This window comes from Anomalospiza imberbis, chromosome 4 (assembly GCF_031753505.1).
Source record: "Anomalospiza imberbis isolate Cuckoo-Finch-1a 21T00152 chromosome 4, ASM3175350v1, whole genome shotgun sequence".
Taxonomy (NCBI): Eukaryota; Metazoa; Chordata; class Aves; order Passeriformes; family Viduidae; genus Anomalospiza; species Anomalospiza imberbis.
In genome coordinates, this window is record NC_089684.1 from 42,280,266 (window position 1) to 42,299,355 (window position 19,090).

The 19,090-nt window shown below is 40.4% G+C and overlaps 2 protein-coding genes across 5 annotated transcripts in view; one reads left to right on the forward strand and one right to left on the reverse strand.

The window, feature by feature from the left end:
• CLGN (calmegin) overlaps window positions 1-3,975 on the forward strand; it is a 64,646-nt gene extending 60,671 nt beyond the window's left edge. For both annotated transcript variants that reach the window (XM_068188028.1, XM_068188029.1), the window contains one exon: window positions 470-3,975. In XM_068188028.1, coding sequence (XP_068044129.1) covers window positions 470-541 — 72 coding nt within the window. In that variant the 3' untranslated portion in view covers window positions 542-3,975. The remainder of the gene's footprint in view (window positions 1-469) is intronic.
• SCOC (short coiled-coil protein) lies at window positions 733-16,059 on the reverse strand. Of its 3 annotated transcripts, none has more exons than XM_068188046.1 (4): window positions 15,914-16,059; window positions 6,334-6,405; window positions 6,150-6,233; window positions 733-5,580 (listed from the first exon to the last, which is right to left on the reverse strand). In XM_068188046.1, the coding sequence occupies exons 1-4, from the start codon at window positions 15,975-15,977 to the stop codon at window positions 5,438-5,440; spliced, it is 363 nt and encodes a 120-aa protein (XP_068044147.1). In that variant the 5' UTR covers window positions 15,978-16,059; the 3' UTR covers window positions 733-5,437. The 3 variants fall into 3 exon arrangements, with proteins under 3 accessions (XP_068044147.1, XP_068044148.1, XP_068044149.1); XM_068188047.1 differs by lacking the exon at window positions 15,914-16,059 and adding an exon at window positions 7,095-7,187 and having other exon boundaries at window positions 6,334-6,408; XM_068188048.1 differs by lacking the exon at window positions 15,914-16,059 and adding an exon at window positions 7,095-7,173.
• Window positions 16,060-19,090: the final 3,031 nt, after the last annotated feature.

Here is a 19,090-nt window from a genome sequence, read left to right on the forward strand (position 1 = left end):
TGGAAAGGCTTTTCCTGTGCCTCTGTAAGCCCATTGCTTTTAAACTGGGAACACCACATCTGATTTAAGGACAGTTTGCTCTATTTGTAGCTTTCCAAAGGGAACAGTTAAAATGTTTTAAATACATCTTACTTCAGAAGTGGAAATAAAATTAGCAACAGGTGAACTTTAAGGAAGCTGGTAAATCAATTTAAAAGTCACTGCTTTTAAACCAGCAAAGACATGGGCAAAAACAAATTTCTGACATCAGTTTAAACATCCTATTCTCTTCTTTCTGAATATAGAAATGAAAAGTCTTCTATCCACTTTGTTAATCATTAGATTAGTAGTGTGGAAAAAATGTCCCATCACTTAAGTGCTGCATTTAGTGATAAAATGACTGGGGAATTCAGGAAGAGGCATAGCGTAGCCTGCCAGTTTCAATAATAAGCTTAAAGTGTTAATGCTGAATTTATTTTTTTTTCCAAAGAAAGAAGCTGATGAAGGAATGGGAGATCGTCCACTGAAATCAGTGCGCAGAAGAAGAGTACGAAAGGACTGAGTTATTTCCAGCTGGTGTTTGCAGGTCTAGAGACAGTGATGGTAACTTTGGGTGTGTCACTTCAGTGGGCCTGGCAAATTCCTGAGCTTTGATGGGAAAAGGAGTGGCTCATTGCTGTTTAACCTCCTATTTTAATTATCTGGCCTCTTTAACCATCCCAAACTTCCTCACTTCCCTTTTTTAAGGATAAATGCTATCTGTGAAGAGTTAGCTGGTATTTCAAATTCAAAATAGAAGGGAAATTACAAGTCGACCAACTGATTTTTAGGTGAAGGTTCTTAAGATTTGAAGTTTCTTAGAAATTAATATTAGTTGGAGATAAACTTACTCTAAATATTTTTTTAAATAAATGCATTATAATACTTTTGGAGCTCTAGCACAAAATAAGCTGTTTACAGTTTTCAGCTTAAAGAAGATGGTAGTATAGATGTAGCATCTATAGCAGTTCACATTGCTATGAGAAAAGGTAGTATTTTCTGTGCAGAGCTAAATGCAATAATTGTTTTTGTATGATGATTTTGTGCTAGCAACAATTTTTATTGTAAATTATTTATTTTAGCTGATCTTGTTTCATGGGTCACCTGTTCACTTTAGGTATTGGTTGCAGTAATTTATTTTCAAGATATATTTTAGAATAGAATACAAGTGGTAATTGATGTGATTTGTTTTACTCTTGAATGCAGGTATCAAATCTGCAGGTCATATACACATGATTTTTTTCAAACTTTTATAGTTCTCATGTTCCAAGCCAGAGTGGTATAACCTGTTTCTAGAATACTTGCTAAGTATATATTGTCACCTAAAAATATTTATTAATTCTTGCTTAATTTGAAATTTATTAATATAGATAAGAATTTTTGATGGATTCAGTTTTTTACGATGTGAGTAACTTGGGTATTCTCATAGTTTAAATAAACTGCTTATTGTAAAGAAACATTGTTTCATTGAAGTTCAGCTGTATATTAAACAATAAAATTTCAGTCACCAGAAAACTCTTGCTGCTTGGCAGCTGCCTGTAGTAGTATTAGAATGTGTAAATGCTAAATTCTATATTACAGTAGAAACACATTAATTCATAAGGAATCTAACAGATTTTCTTGTGCCTGTCATAAAATCTGTCCACTTAAAAAAGAAGTATTTTCACAGCAGATTCCATGGAAGTCTCTAAGAAATGAATGCTTAACCCTAATGCAGAAGCCAGTGTCCTCAACTGCTTGTTTCGAAGTGTTCAAAAGTTATTTATACTTGACTTCTGTTTGGTGTGAATTACATGGAAATGTCTCTAGGGTTTTGTTTAATTTGGGGCTTTTTGTGTCTTTAAGTTAACTGCAAGTTCCCACCTCTTTATTTAGAGCCTCCATGCAAAAGGTAAGAAGTGAAGACTCCAGATTACTCCTCAGAAATAGACAGAAGCTTTTACCAGTGTAGTATCCTGCTGACAACAGTTACTGTGAGCTGGCGGAGCTCACCTTTTAAATGAATTATATTATTTTAGCTCACCTTTTAAATGAATTATGTCTGAGTGTGATAGAAGTCCTTTGGAATTGTTAGAGCATTTGGGTGTCCTGGGGGTCTGGTTTGTTTGTTTGCCTAGGGGTTTTGGAAGGTTTTTGGTTTTTTTTTTTTTTTTTTCCTCTGGTATGTGATAGCTACTCTAGTTACTATAGTTTCTTCGATGTGATTTGCTTACTCCAGGGATTGGTCACCTCATGGGGGATGCTCATCCTCTCTTAGGTTTTTGAACCTGAAGTTCCCATAAAGTATTGATTGATGCCCCATCAGCTTTGATCACCTAGAATGTAGAGATAGCATACATCCTTCTGCACATCAGCTTACTCGGATCTAGATTTATGCTGGTAATTAGAGCAGAAATACCAGAGATGTTGAGGATTTAAGGCTCTAGAGGTAGAAAGCCAGGCAAAAGGGCAGCCCCTCTTCATTGACACAATGCAACAGTGAGATTTCACCCACACTTCCTGTGCACTGTCCTTTTTTGTCTGAACAGGTATTTCAGTAAACATACTTCATCTAGCTTTCATGGTTGCTTGAAAGAGCTTTAAAATTAACAAAATAATGATTTTCAGTTTCAGCATGCCTTGCTATTAAAACTGTCAGTCACCTTTGGAACTCTGTAAGTAACAAGACCTCTACAGCCTGCACTCACCCTCTGACAATGTTGTAGCTTGGTAAAAGAATTCTTACTGAGGATGCGAGATCCAAGACTGAACACTTTATATGCAGGGAAGGCCAAGTAGTACTGAGGCCCTTTTATTTAGGTAGTTGAAGCTACTCTTCAGTTGGCATCTACATTCATGAAGGCCTGATGAAGTAATAATTCTGGATTCTGTCTAAGATAAAGCTCACTAAAAGTGTAGGAAAAAGTAACATTTCTAACTTGACTTAGCAGTCTCCCACATGGAAAAGTGCAAGTGTTAGCTTTTTACAACAGTGGATGCAGTCTACCAATCCTTTTACTTCAGCAAGAACTGAAAAGCACATGGAAATTTAAGATTGATGGCTGAAAGTAGCGAGTCAGGAACTGACGCTTTGTTAAGACTAGATTCATTAACTCAGGTTTCATCTCAATTACATCTGGTTTTTCAGACAATTCAGCTATGTTGAAACCTTAATGATTACTAACCATACTGCTTTTTCACCTTTTGACTACAGATAGTTAAGAGAAGTTTTAGGGTTTACAAATGTTAAACCAAACTAATTGAGACAAATGAAAAGTTTTTATTTGGTGTAAAGTCAGAAATACAACATCTTTAAAATGTTCATAAGTTAAATGAAGGCCACAGTAGTGGAATGTAAAATGGCATGGAGATGAAATAACTGCTGTATACACACTGATGGATAAAATACCACTATCCAATCTACAATACAAACCCATGATTTTAAAAGTACCTTATACTGGGAATTGCTGAAGTCTATCAAGTGCATGCTGGGTTACCAGGTGATCTACAGTGCAGATGGAGACGGCAGTGACATGGCTTTAAAGCTACGATGGCTGTAATGCAATGCAATCTTTACAAGTCAAGTGCTTGTGGTGATTTTTCTTCCTTTAATGCTCAAACTCTGGACTAGCCATGTGATTTACTCTACCTGCTAGCAATTCTTGGATTAGAGTTCCAGTAATGTGAGAAAGTATTCTATAGAAGGTTAGAATTAATTTTAGGTGTTGACAAGGACCCCGTGACACAAATGGTATCATCCATTTTTCACCATTGGGTTTCTTGACCCAGACTTGTAAACACCCCTCAAGACTGTACTATTAGTGCTTTGTTTGCAATCTTTTGACTTTGTTTAGTGTCTGTTGATTCCACTGAGCATTGTACAACTATTTTAAATGGGGAAAAATGGGAAATCTCACCTGTGGGAGGGGGGGAACCTCACAATGTCAACTTACACTTGAGACACAGCAGTACCTAGCTGCTAAGAAACCTGGGATTTGAGCGGGATTTATTATTCTATTACACTGACTCATTCACACCATGCTTGAGAGAGATCCTTGAAGTAGTAGTTTCTTTTTCAAAGGTCAAGTAAAATGGCTTCATTACTGAAGCAACAACTCAGTCCTAGCCAACATCCATAAGTAAGTCTGCAGTGCTGCTGTAGGGCAAGATGAAACAGATGCAATTAAGTACTGCTAAAATTTACATACTTGTTTGTATTTCAGCTTCTGCTCTCCCTTAATACTGATTATGCTGGACATGCTGCCTCTGCTGGAAGTGCTCAGACCAATAATTAGGGCTGAGCTCCCCTACAAAACCTAACATCCAAGACAGGAAAAAACAGCACCTTGACAACAGGCATTGCTCAGAGCAGCACAGTTTTGAGAGGCAAAATCCACCTTTGTTCCACTGCGTTCTTCTGCCTTAGATGTTTCTATGCAGTGCCTCAAGAAGCACATCTCAAGTGTAGGCTGTGAGGCAGGAAAACAGCCAAGAAGCACATCTCAAGTGTAGGCTGTGAGGCAGGAAAACAGCTGCTCTGAGGCCTGAAGCAAAGACAAGTTTGGCACTGCAGGAGGAAAGTAAAAGGTGGGAAGGAAAAGGCTTGTTCTCAGTTCCTCACTGCAGGCTGTTCACGAGCATGAGGAGCATTGCTGACCTCTTTCTGCAAAGTTTATCACCCAGGTTTTTACTTAACTTTTCATCACACAACAGAAGAACTTCAGGAAGATCATACAATGTGGTGATGTGCCTGGGCATTCTTCAGGGAAATGGGAAAGTAGCAATAGTTTCAAGTGTACATATTACATCTGATACTGCATCAGTTTGCTATTTCCCTGATAAGTTGTTTACCCTTGATGCTCCTCTTACCTTCCCTCTTCCCAAAAACATCTGAGGTGTTTTTCTGTAAGTAAGCCCTGCAGACAATGTCATACTGTTCCTACTTCACAGAAATGCTTAACTGGTTTATAGGTTTTCATTTTGTTTTGCAGAACTATGAACAGTCCTACGCAGTAAACACATCTCAGGTGCAAAAAACTGATGCAATAAACTTTGAATATTTTTATCAAATGGGGTCTCAACACAATACTGTAACACAATATAGTCAAGAAATCTACCCTAAGACCTCAGAGTACCAACAGACCTTTGTTTAACCTGACAATCTAATCTTCTTTTTAACAAGATATGGTCATTTTTAAAACAAATACAAAAATTTTGTAATTATCTACACTACATTTGCACATTGCTTAATCTTAATACACAATCTTCTGTCTCCTGTTCGTGATAATGCTCTTAATTCAGCTTATTACCAAAGTCTGTAATCTTTGAGAATCCAGTAAGCCACAAACTAAAGTATTTTAGCTTATGTAGCCTATGCCAGTTAAAACGAAACAAAAAAGCCTCCAGCAGCAATACAATGACATAATCTGCAAATCAACTCTTACTTCCTTTTGCTTTTTGTGTCAGTTGTTTGGAAAACACTAGATGCTGACATCAGATTTTCTATATACTGTCCAAGAACTTGGTTTTCCGATTTCAGTTTCAAGTTTTCTTCCTTAACAGCATCTACTCGTGCTGAGAGATCTGTGAAGGTGATATTATAAGAAAAATATTAGATACTGTTACATACAATAATGAATATGTTCTACAGGCCTACATCAGACTAGTCACACCTTTAATCCAGAAAACATTACCATAGGGTATTATGTTATAAAACATTCTCCTACTCGTGTTTTACCTAAAGGCCATTTTTCCTCTATTATTTTGTAGTACAGTATTTTGACCAACTTGTTAAACTTACTGCTGGTCTGTAAGTTTACTACTTTCTTGAAATTTTGAATTAAGCTATTGCAAGCTAAATTTCTTGGAAACAAAGAGTTCAGTGATGAGCAACCTCAGATGTGCGTATTCCAATAAGCATAGACATATTAGCTGTATCATCCATTCTACTTGCTGTGTATTACTAAGGTCGAGCAAACGTAATGTTGCATAAACAGGAAGAAAAAAACTATTTCCAAGACCCTGATTTCGTACCTTCAGCTGCATTAAGTGACATACTTCTGGACACTGTGACTAAGGGCAGAACAGGCAGGTTCTCTTCTTTTGCTTATTACCGTGTACTTGTAAAAAATCTGATACATCAAGCTGCTGACCTTCAAGTGTGTGCTGCAGTTCCAAAACTTGATTAATAAGTCGTGTTTTCTCTTCTAATTCCACCTGATTCTCAGCCTCAACAGCTGCAATAAAACACGAGAGTTTTGACGCAACCTCTGTTAACAGTTAGAAATTACACTAAATAGAATAACAGTGAAGAACAAGAACATTAAGAATTTATACCATCCATATCGGCGTTCATCATTGTGGTAGGAGCTCTTTCCACTTTTGAAGAGAGTTTTCTTGAGTGGTACTCTGCTTAAAGAGAAAAAAAAACGGAGGCAGCAATTATTGGAACTTCCGTTATATTTGAATTTTGGATGTATTTTTCTAATTGTGAAGGGTCAGTGCTTTAGCCTAGGGCAGAGCAACCTTTTTCGCCATTCTTTAATTATTTTTCCTAGGCCTCATGCCATATATACGTATGGTTCGTTGAGTAACTATGCCTCTGTTTACAAAAATAGCTGATCTAGATTACTGCAAAGCATGAAATATCACCGTTTCAATGATGTAATCGCGGCCTTCTCAGCTGTGATCATTCTGGAATGGGTTATTATTAATGGCTATTCCTGAAGGCCGAGGCGGAATGGCTCTGCATTGTCCCCCCGCCACCCCTGGCCAGTGCACGGGCCTGCGAGACGGGGGTGTTCGCCTCGGGCCCTCTCATCCCCCCACCCCGCCTCGAACTGCGCAACGGGGCAGGTGCGGCAACAGCAGCACCCGCGGGCCGGGGGTCGGCAGCATTGCACAGGGGCGTCCCCGCAGGACCCGGCCGGCAGCGCCCGGCCCTGCCCGCGCACCCCACCGTGCACTCCCAACCTGGGCTGGTCCCGCGCCCCTCCCTCCCTCCCTCCGTCCGTGCTTCCCTCCCGCCGCGGCCTTCCCGCTCCTGCCCCGCACCTGCCCCGCACCTGCCCCGCACCTGCCCCGCTCCTGCCCCGCACCTGCCCCGCAGCCGCCGCCTCCCGCGGGCTCTGCCCCGGCCCAGCCCGGCCCGGCCCGCTCTGCTCTGTGCTGCCAACGCGCCTGCGCCGCGCGCGGGGCGGGGCGGGGCGGGAGCGCCGTCGCCCCTTCCCCTCCAGCCCGGGCCCGCGACGCCGCTGTGCCCCCTCACGGGCTCCCGCGGCCGTCGCCGGCCCCCTCCCGTCACATGCCGCTGGACGGCAAGCGAGACAGTGTTTCGGATCAGTTCCTTCTGTGCTCACACCCGCCAGTGTTCAAAGCAGCGGTCCTCCATGGTCGGGAGCTCTACGTAGTGTTCGGAAGAGATTAAGAAAAGGCGTTTGTTCCCTGGTGTGGAACCCCTTCAGATTTAGGTAGAGCTTGAGGAAGGTCCGAGAAAACAGCGTGTGTGTGGCTGCTGTTAGCTCCCAGGTGCTTTACGTGGAGCTCTGGGAGAAAGGAGCCTCCCGGCCGGAGTCCTGCGGATTTTCCCTGCCGCAGTTCAGTGCCGTGTACGCCCGGCCCAGCTGCCTCCAGTCTGGCACGACTGAAGCCTTTTTTACCGCAGTGTCCAGAGTAAGAAACTTGTGCTTTAGCTCCGTGCCTCTGGCTCTCACAGCGCTGAGATCGCAGCACACAAGAATCTCAGTAACTTCACGGAGTTGCTCTCATCTAATGACTCGGTAGCTCCAAAACAGCACTCCTGTGTCATTGTTGGCTCTCTGGAGGGAATAACCCTTGCAGAACATGCTGCGCAGGGTCCTCGCTTTGGTGTCATAGCACAGTCTACGAGCCGCAGCAAAGGAATGAACAACATTCGTGACCAGAGCTAATTTTGGTGGCTTCACTGAAGTGACTGCACTGCATAACTTGTAGTACTATGTAGTTTCAACCATATGTTGCAGTGAAATATATTCATATTGTATCTGTAAATATAAAATTTCAGTAATGTATCTTGTTGTAAATAAATAATTCAATGCTGTGCAGACACTCAGGAAGACAAAGGCATTTGGGAAGTGAGCCCTCTACTGTATTTTTAAGTACGCTTCAGAAAGTGTATATTTCTAACATCATCTTCTGGCTGCCTCCACACTATTATTATTGTGTCAATTACTTTTTTAAACCTTACAATCAGATAAGTTCAGATTAGACTGGATGCTATTCAAAGTCTGAAAATTTACTGCAATTAGAGTCTTGCTATCCATCTGTAATGGAAAACGAACCTGTCTCTAGTTCCATTAGCTAGTTTACTTAAACATCTATACAAAGGGCATTTTCAACACAGCAATCCTCATTTCTTTCAAGCAGTCCTCTCAGGTGGTGGCTGGGCTTTAGGAGCTTGTTGGAAAGTTTCCTTGATCGCTCTTTTTTAAATGCCAGATGCTTGCACTGTTTTGATCTTGCTTGCTGCACTGGCAAACCTGGCAAACAGCAGGTTCTCCTAATTCTTTCTAATGAGACAATCTCCAGCACTTGCGTTAACAGGGAAAAAAATACTGCCAGATTCTCCAGGTGTGTACAAATGGATGGAGAGCTTGCTTATCTGGTGAAGAATGTGCTATGTTTTTATACTGTAAGAGTGGGGGGAAATTATTGTGGGTTGATCTCAAGGAAATGCACCTCTCTGCTGCAGAAATTCCACTTTTCTTGCTGCCTTGCAGTTGGAGATTATTGTCAAAACTGTCCCAAATTGAGCAAAAGGGGAAAATCCTTGATGTTAAATTACAGGACAGAATGGAAACCAGACGTATTGCCTCCTGTGCTGTTGTAGCTAAAATAGTAGTTATTTCAAGAGCTGCTGGTTTACCTCCTGTTTCCTTTTCAGTATTGTACCGTTGGGGTTCATTCTGCTTTTCCTGGTTGTGGTTTCTTTTGATTCTGAACTCTGAGCATGAGCACCAGGATGAACACCTTTTCAGAAGTCAGCCTCTATGAGAGGTTTATTTGGTTCTCCTATAGAGAAAGCTGTTGTTCTGAGCTTCCACTTTGGCATTGCAGAGGGGTTATCAGCAGAAAGCAGATGACATTTCTGATCTACAGAGTGCTGTGTGTTATGAGGTTAGCATTGAACAGTCCAGGGACCAACAGGTTTGGATTGATACTGCTGGGTGCAAATTCCACAGAGAGAATGCCTAGATCATCCTGTGTTCCCTTAAAAAGATTTGCATTCCTAACACTTACTCTGTTTTCCAGTGCAAAGAAGGCAACTCCAGAATTTCTAAATATCCAGTACACCACTACTTTTAAACAAACAAACACCAAAAACCACGCACACACTCAAAACACAAATGCAAAAATGCCCAAATCAAATATATCACAGAATAAAGGTCCACAGCCCAAAGTATTCTTGTATGGGAAATCAACCAAGAACCCAGAATCTTAACATATCACATTATTTATCTACTGCCATTTAAAATTCCGTAGCTCACCTGTCTTGCATTGTGTAATATATTATAAATTAAAATTTTTGTGCACTTTAAATGTAAAGCTTTAGGGACTTAGGAAGTATTCCCAACAATCAGATTCCTTTTATAACACAGAATGTGTCCCAGGATGCATAATATGCACCTATGCATATTATGACACCAAGCTGGGTGGGAGTGTTGGTCTGACAGGTCCTGCACTTGGGTCACAAAAACCCCAGGCAGTGCTACCGACTATTTTCTAAGGCATTTGGTTAAATCAGAGGAGGCATTCATGATATTGCCATTATATTAAATTTATAGGAACAGGTTTCCATTTAGAAATGCAGCTATCTATACTTTCCTGTATCCTAAGTTGTAGTTAGCATTTTTAAAAGTAGCTGATGTCACTGGCAAAAGGAATCAATTTATTCAGTTTCACTGAAAGAGCAATTTTTGCTTGAAATAAAACAACCTCCCTAGGATAAGATGCATCATTACTAGTTTACAGGAATTCATGTACAGGTACAGTTACAAACTGAGAGGAGAGGATTTTATTGCTCTGCACTCAGACTCTCAGTCATTGCTGCTAATGCCAAACATTTTCAGGCATTTTATTTCTAAAACTCTGTTTTACATTCTGTTTTTTCCATGGCACACAGTGCAAACCAACAAGCCTCTGACTTCCCTTTTGGCGATGTTCCAGGCAGCAGAGGCGCCTGCACAAGCTGACTGATGACAGAGGCTTCACTGTTCACCACTACAATAGAAATGTATCCTTTTCTTCACTAACAGAGGAAGGCATTGTACCTATTGCTGAGATGACTTTGCTATTTGAACAATACTGTTTGCTCCTCTGACTAATTATTGCCACAAAGAAAAAGACAGAAAGGAACACAAGTGGCTTAAGTCTTTTTCCTTGCATTGCTAACTCTCGAGACCTTTTACATCAAATCTTCATTCTTTTGTTTCTTTGCAGAAATAACAGACTCTGAGGAGTTTGGGGCTTTTTTCATGTATGCAATTCTCTGCAATTCCTATTACTCTTTCAGGGTAACCTCAAAAAGCTGTTGTAGCCTAGGGCATATTCTTGAGCAAATTTACAACTGGGGTCTTCTGCTAAATGCAGAATTTGATTACTTCTTAGATTGTGCTTTTGCCAACTAAATCAATTTATACAAAATGAGCAAATACTTTGGCTTATATTGTTCTAACTCATCCGTATCCTTACTTATTGTGTATGTCTTGGTTTTGCCTTAGGTCTGAGTGAGAACGGGACCTCATCAGATGATGTAACCTGTGAGTGTACAGTTGGAATAAAAAAATGCAGTCTCTTCGAAAAGTCTACAAAAAGCAAGCCTCAGGAAGTCATAATTTCTTTTTATCCCTGAAGAGGCCTGCCTTCATATAACTACATACAGATATATAGCCAACATATAGCTGCATCCTATTCTTTGCAAGATTGAGCATGAGTGCAAAAGTTCTCGTTTCTACTGACTCCACAAAAATGCATTTTTAAATAGACTGAGGAACTGAACTCTTTGCAGCTTTGAGCTGTGAATACCAACATATATTACATAACATTATCCTCTTAACTGTTTGATCCTCCTTGTAATCATCAGCTATAGGTTTGCCACCGGGTTTTGTGGAAGGATATGTAGCAAGGTTCCGTAAAGCTTTACTGGTAACTTAATTAGACGAAAAAAATGCTTTGTCTTTCTATAAGTTAAGGGTTTGTATCTGCTTTTAAAAGGATGGGTTTACATGAGAAATGTAGTCACTAATGTTGGCGCTTTCTGTAAAGCCTATTTGAAAAAAGAGCAAGATAATTTCTAGGTACTCTTCAATGAGTAAAGAGGGCCTTGATCTGCTTTTCAACATTGATCAGAAGTACAGTAAAGAAATTTTTGCAGATGTTGGACAACATTTCACTGTTTTCTTTTACTTTTGCTTTGATTTCCTCTGTGCTTTTGTTTGGGTTGGTCATTTTTTGAGGGAATTTCATCTAGTGCTTTGAGTTTCTAAATTGAAAGATATTTCTTTCATTAAAGGTAAAAATACTTTCACATGTTTTGCTTGATTTCATGTGCTGTTATTATTGCTATTAAAATACTTTCCAGAAAGTTTCTATCTTGCTACCATTTTGTGTTTGTCTTAATTTAAATTGAAGTGTTTTATTTTTAATACCTGCATACTTAACAAATAGAAAGACACTGCTGTTTTGAAAGAGCAATAGCTATTAAATATTCATGGCTTGTGCTTGGTTGAGAAGGCTCAGTAACCCCTGTTGCTCTGACACAATGGCTTTTCACTGTACCATGGAAACTTTGATATGAAGGGTGTATTCTGATTATCATTCAGATTGTACATGTATAGCATGTTGTTCTACTTTGCCTGTTTAGTATCTTTCCAGTATGTTTTAAGAAATGGGGGGAAAACCTTATGCAGTAACAAATGTGCTTAAGTTCACTAAAACCAGTGCACCTTTGTGAGCCTTTAAAATATTTTAATATTTAAATTTTGTATTTTTAATATTTTAATATTTAAATTTTGTCTTAGGGTGCAAATGCAAGATGTGTATACTATTGCCATCTGTTAGAGGTGGGGCAGTTACCTTCTGTTAATTGGGCCACCTGTTAGAACCAGGTGGCGCAGTTTGCTTTATCTCTTCCACAACCAATCCTCCCTCTGGGAGATATCTGCTGTTAATGGGCCAGTGAGTGTCACTGCATGACTGATAAAATTACATCGTCCCACTGGGAGATGCTCCGCCCAGGGGGAGGAGCCAAGCATTCCTACCTGGATCAGAGATTTGGAACACCACAGTCAGCCTTTTCCCACTGGATTCCCAGAGGAGCAGCTTTCTTTTCCACTGGATTCCCAGAGGAAGACCAGGCCCATCTACACAACCACTGGACCTTCAGAGGAAAACTCCACCCTTCTACAGGATCCCTGCTCCAACAGAACCACATCTGTCACTGCAGGAGGACTGCAGCCACCATTTCAATTGGACTGCCACCAACACCCTGACCCAGAGGGTGTCAGGTCGTATTCTGACTCTGTCAGTGGTTTTCTTGTACTATTGCATCTGTGTTTTAATTTTCCAAGTAAGGAACTGTTATTCCTATTCCCATATCTTTGCCTGAGAGCCCCTTAATTTCAAAATCATGACAATTTGGAGGGAGGGGGTTTACAGTCTCCATTTCAAGGGGGGGCTCCTGCTTTTCTCAGCAGACACCTGTCTTTTCAAACCAAGACAGATTTTGGTGCCCAATATGGGGCCCAAGGGCATAGAGAGAAAAGTGTGAAAAAAAGAATAACAGTTCCTGAGTAACCTATTTTTTTTAATGTGCTGGATATAGAAGCCTTGTTAGGTGTCACCATGTGGTCTAACTTACCCTGGTTTGGGTGGCACGTGATCATGGCTAAATTTCTCCCATTTGCAGGCCCTTATCTAAATATGGTTCCTATAACCAAGGCTGCTGTGGCTGTTATCCAGTTTGCTTTATGGGTTAATAAGGTGAGGAATTAATGGATTTCTAACTTCCTCTGGAAGGCAGGCACATGGATTCAGGGCTATCACACACTAACTATGTGGTTTGGGGTTATTTTCATAATGGTACCTACTGTGAGGAAATGACCCCAGGGGAAATTTTCTCCCAACTATCCAGTTTGCTTTATGGGTTAATAAGGCGAGGAATTAATGGATTTTTAACTTCCTCTGGAAGGCAGGCACATGGATTCAGGGCTATCACACACTATGTGGTTTGGGGTTACTTTCATAATGGTACCTACTGTGAGGAAATGACCCCAGGGGAAATTTTCTCCCAACCCTTCACACATATCTTTGGGTCTGCCCCACCAGTTTTTGAAGGGTTCAAACCTTCCCTAAATGCAAATTATATCATACAGTGGTTGGAGTTGCTGATATGCCTGTTTCTATTTATCATTCAGAGATAAGGGAAGATTGACTTGGATAACCACCCTGACACCTACCCCAGAGAGCAGGGATGCTGCCCCTGAACCTGACACAGCCCCAGAGACTATGGATGCTGCCACAGAACCTGACATTTTCCATTTCAAGGGAGGCTCCTGCCTTCCTTAGCAAACACGTGTCTTTTCAAACCAAGACCTTAATTAAGGAACTCTTGCATGTAAAACATTGTCATTCTCAGACAAAGTCCACTTAGGGTCTACATATTGCAAGCCTAGTTTCCTTACTCCTTGCTCAAACTTGCTCTTGTCCATCCTAAGGAATCTTTTTCTCTCTCTTGCTGTGTAGACTTTTAGGTTCCTTGCTCTACTGGAATTGATGTTATTCTCCAGTCTTTTCTGTTAGAGCCATAAGGCTCACTGTCTTTGTTAGCTTCAATGCCCCAGAGTTACTGTAATTAGTCTTAACTTCTGCTGGGAGAGTTAAAGAAGACTGTTTAGACTGTTTCCTACAAAGTATATCATAGTCTCCTCCTGTTATAGGTTAGGAGTTTTCTTATGCTTTCTAACCTCCAAGTGTTGCCAGAAGAAATGCATCAGGGTTATCATGTTCACTATGAATCTTATTATATTTACCCTCTGTGCCTTCAAGCTATAAGCTTCCCTGAAAATGTCACTTATTTTCAGTTATTCTGATTTTACTTCTACTTCTGGACTGGCAGTTCTCACCTCTTCACTACCGGTGAAAACACTGTAATACTGGTAAGCAGATCTTTAATAAAGAAGCCTCTGTATTATGAACATGAGCTTTCTCTGACCCTGGGTGTTCTGCTTCAGTCAAGAGTCCAGCAGATTTGAAGTGCTCAGTTTCTGAGGTGCAGTACAGTCCTATTTGCTGTGTTGCTGAGGAGATCTCTTTTATAGCAGTGACATCTGTCAGGGCTTAGCTTTGCATATCAAGCCCCAAATACCAAGATTGACTTGAAAACCCACTGGCAGTTGGTGCTTGGATAAGAGGGTTTTTAAACTTGCTCTATCTTCTCATGGGTATTAACATTTTCCAAGCTGCAGGGTGTTGAGGTTAGAGCAGGAAAGAAGGTTGGTGGGTATTTGCCTTCTGAAGAAAGGGACTTGACATCTCATGAAAGACTAAGAAAGCCATATGGTAAAAACACCCCGCTGAGAGGCAGAGCAGATTGAAACCCATCCAGTATTATGGAGTCATCCCTAACTCAGCTTCTTCTGGGTGCTGTGCAAAGACAAGACGAACGTGCCACTGAATGCTCCCCCCCATATGTTCTTGGTTTGTTACCAGCTGTGCAGCAGGTCACAAAACTGTGTCCTATAAGATACCTTTTCTCTACTCTCTTACTCCCTACTACAGGAAAAGAGTGAAATTCATTGTCAGGAGAACCCTTCATTATTGTACAGCTTGGACCAAGCTCTGACAAATTGTCTTCTTGAGAATAGTTTGGGCCAACCACATCTTGGTGTTAGTAGTCCTATATGATGTACAAACAAAGTGCATTCAAACATCCAGCTCAGCCCCATCACACTAGTATGGAATTGCTAATAGAAAATTATGTTCTAAAAATAAGATTAACTTTGTGGAAGTTGGTTTGTTTTGTTTTTTTTTTTTTTTTTGGTTTGTTTTTTGTTTTTTTTTTTTTTTTTAATATGGGAGGTAAATACATCATGTACAGTAACATTGCTTATAAAATAAAAAAAGGAAAAAAAAAAAAAAAAAAAGAAGGGGAAGGAAATGTAGCTTGTATTGTTCAAAAAAGAAGCCCTCCAGATCCCTAGTAGTGTGAATTAGCACAGCTCTTTGGCAGCCATGCTGACATAATCAAGTTGATACTCTGGCCAGACCTTTCTAAATAATTTATTATTAACTCCTATTAACTCACTTCATTTGTCCACTATGTAGGACTCTTCTACTTCCCCTTCCAAGTAATTTTTATTCCATAGGTGGAGAGGGGGAGGGTGAAGGGGTAGACAGTCTTTGTTTTTTCAGTTTCTTTTAAAACAATTAAATGCTTAATAGTGGGGATTTCAAATATCACCTTATTTCCCTTACCAATTAACTTGCATCACTTCTTGTGAGTTTTCACTGGAGTATGTCAGAGGTTTATTATTCTGTATACATCATTATCTATATTTTATTTGATAGTAGTAACTACAGAGTGAATATTTCTGTAGCAGTGTCTCTCTAACCAGTGAAAGGCTCTATGTGCTCAGATAATGAGTGTATATTACCATGTGCTAAGATATGAAAACTGTGGTAGTCTCCATACCCCCCAGACCCTCTAGTCTTAGCTCATCACAAGGCTTATTCAAACCACTCAACTGAAAAAATTTCGCTTGAGTGAATTTGCTAAAAATACCTTGTACCTGGTAATCAGGACAAACTTGCCTGCTCCCACGGTGCTGTTATTCAGCCTGTGGAATTTGCATTGTATCAGCAGAGTGCTGCAGTCTCTTACCTGAATCATCTGCCAAAGAAATGCTGGTGAACGTGCCGTCCTCCTCGTCCAAGGGCAACTCCATTTTTCTGCCTTTTCCCAAAGTTTTTGAGATGTGTGTTAAGCATGGCAGTTGTCAGCCATTTTTAAGTGCACACGTGACTTCTCTGGTTAAATCTTTAATGAGTCCAGCACAGGTATTATTGGCAGCTGCACACGTCTTGCTCTGTGTGCCTCTCCTCTGAACCTTGAGCTCTTTTGCGGAAATCATTCAGCTGGAAAGTTTCTGACTTCTCACTGCTGTGTGAGACAAAGAAATTCTGAACAAACACTGCTATTACAAGTTCTTCCAATAACAGAATTGTATCCATCCTGGATGGCTTTTTGTTATCATTGTCCTTTATTTTCTCTAGGGCTGCACAAAGATTTTCTTGGAGGGGTTTTTGATAGAGAAAAAAGCAAAGGTAACTTAGTGTTCAAGAAATGTTGCTTACAGTCCATGAAAATGCAATGGACATACCTGGAAGCAGCAATTTTAAAATGCAATCTTCAAATACTTAGGAATGTGAGTGATTTTATTTACGTGAAACAGCTTCATCAAAACCAATTAGGTAATGTGAAAAAGGGATGTGACTGTCAGATGTTCTGTGGTAGAAGACAGGAGTAAGGAAGAGAAATCAAGTTCAAAGAAAACCCCACTTTAGTCATCTTGTTTTGCTTCTTAAAGAATGCTGAACATAGTTTGAACATACAAATTAAAAATTCACCTCAGACAACTTACTTTAAGAATATGTTTTGTTTGTAGTCCTGGAACACAATGTTTTTTCTTGCAATTAATTTGAAAATATAAAATGGCCTTGATAGAAGACAGAATAGTGGAATCACTATTTTCAGGGTGTTGTATGTTCAGAATCTACCTGTCCTTTTTTTTTTTTTTAATTTCATATTCAGAAAAAGACTGTAAATTAAGGGTGTTGACAAATACCTTTTTTTCTTAATTGTAATTCAGAGCCTTTCTAAAGTCTCACTAAAAATCAAATCCTAGTTCTGTGAAGCACTGACCAACTATCGAATGAGAGTTCTCTGAATTTACAGTTTGCCTTTCACACTTTTGGATGTAATCTTGGACTTCTGAGACAGCTTCTATGTACAAAGAAAATGCATATAACTTTGCGGAACATAAGGGCATAAACCACAGAATCACAGAATTAATTAGGCTGGAAAAGACCTCCGTGATCATCAAGTCCAACCTTTGACTGATCACCACCTTGTGAACCAGAACGTGGCAATGAGTGTCACATCCAGTTGTTTCTTGAACACTTTCAAGGATGGTGACTCCATCACCTCCCTGGGCAGTCCATTTCAATGTTAAAAAACCCCTTCTGTGAAGAAATTCTTCCTGATGTCCAACCTGAACCTTCCGTGGTGCTGCTTGAGGCCATTTCATCCTGTCCTGTTGCTTGTTTACTGGGACAAGAGGCTGAAACCCCATCTGGCCACAACCTTGTTAGAGAATTTGAGGGAATTATAAGGTCCCCCTTAAGCCCCCTTTACTCCAAGAGAAACACCCCTAGCTCCCTCAGCTGCCTCTCACAGGACTTTTGTTCCCTCAAACCCTTCCCAGCTCCATTATCCTTCTCTGGACATGCTCCAGAATCTAAACGTCTTTCTTTTATGGAGGGGCCCAAACCACAGGATTTGAGGTGTGGCCTCACCAGTGCTGAACACAGGGGGACAATCACTGTCCTGGTCCTGCTGGCCACACTACTGCTGATCCAGGCCACGATGCCACTGGCCTTCTAGGCCACCTGGGCACAGCTGGGATCATGTTCAGCTGCTGTTGGCCAGCACTCCCAGGCCCTTCTCGGCTGGGCAGTTTTCCAGCCACTCTGCCCCACCCTGTGTTGCTGCCTGGGGTTGAAGCCCAAGAGCAGGACCCGGCACTTGGCCTTGTTGAACCTCACACCATTGGCCTCGTCCCATTGATCCAGCCTGTCCAGATCCCTCTGCAGAGCCTTCCTGCCCTCCAGCAGATCAACATTCCCAACCAGTTTGTGAATCTGTGAACTTACTGAGGGTGCACTTGAACCCCTCATCCAGATCAGTAAAGATATTAAACTGGACTGGGCCCAATAGTGAGTCCTGGGGGACACCACTATTAGACCATCAAGTAGATGTGGTACCATTCAGCACTCTAACAACACCAAGCATTGGAACTAGTGCAGCTTACAGAAATTGTAGATTTTATGCTACTTTTTAGGTTTTTTTTTTCTGTTCTTTTAATTGCTTTTAGGTTTTTTTTTTTCTGTTCTTTTAATTGCTTTGTTTTATTTAGGCTTTTTGACTGGTGTCAGTGAAGTTATTGAGAGCTGCTTTCACACATTATTGAAAACCAAGTACTTGCATTTTCAAAACTGTGTTGAGTTGCTCATTTTTTGTTTTATACAGATCAGAACCAGCTCAAAATTTACCTTATTGATCTTGGGGTTCTCAGACTCAAGGCTAGGGATTGGACTAGATGATCTTGAAAGGTCCCTTTCAACTCAGCATATTCTATGAGTCTTGATACTCTGTAAAGAGACTTACTGGTTACATTATTCCAGATCCTTGAGTATCACAAAGGGGTTTTGGATATTTTTTTTGTTTGTTTTTGGTTTTTTGGTTTTTTTTTTTTTATTTCTTTCCAGGATGCAACAGCATGCTTCAAAGCTCTCATGATGAAGATAAAGCTAGAAAACATTCTGATCTTTTGTCTTCATTTTCTCTTTTATTGTTCACAGACGTGTTATGTATGGCAGAAGCATTTCAGCAAATTAGTTTGGAAGGTCTGTTTCTAAAAGCATATGCAATTTTACAATCTATTACCTCCGAATTTTTAAAACTTGTATGTTTGTGGAACCTAAGGGCTGTATCTTGTCAGAACTCTGAAGCCCCCTTCCGACTGGTTTAATTAACTTCTCCAGCCTATATCAATACTGTTCTATTATATTGGCCATGCAGGTACCCTCTGGTATATACAGTTTCCTTGTAAATAATTAGCTGCTTTTAGACAGCTTGTCACAGCAGCCAAGTGAATATGGATGTTGTGAAGTTGTTATCCATGTCTAGATCAAAGCCATTAGCAGAAGTGTTGCAGAGCAAAGGCTGTATTTTAATAACAGTCAGTAAGAAAGTTTCCTCCTGGTGATGGAGCATATG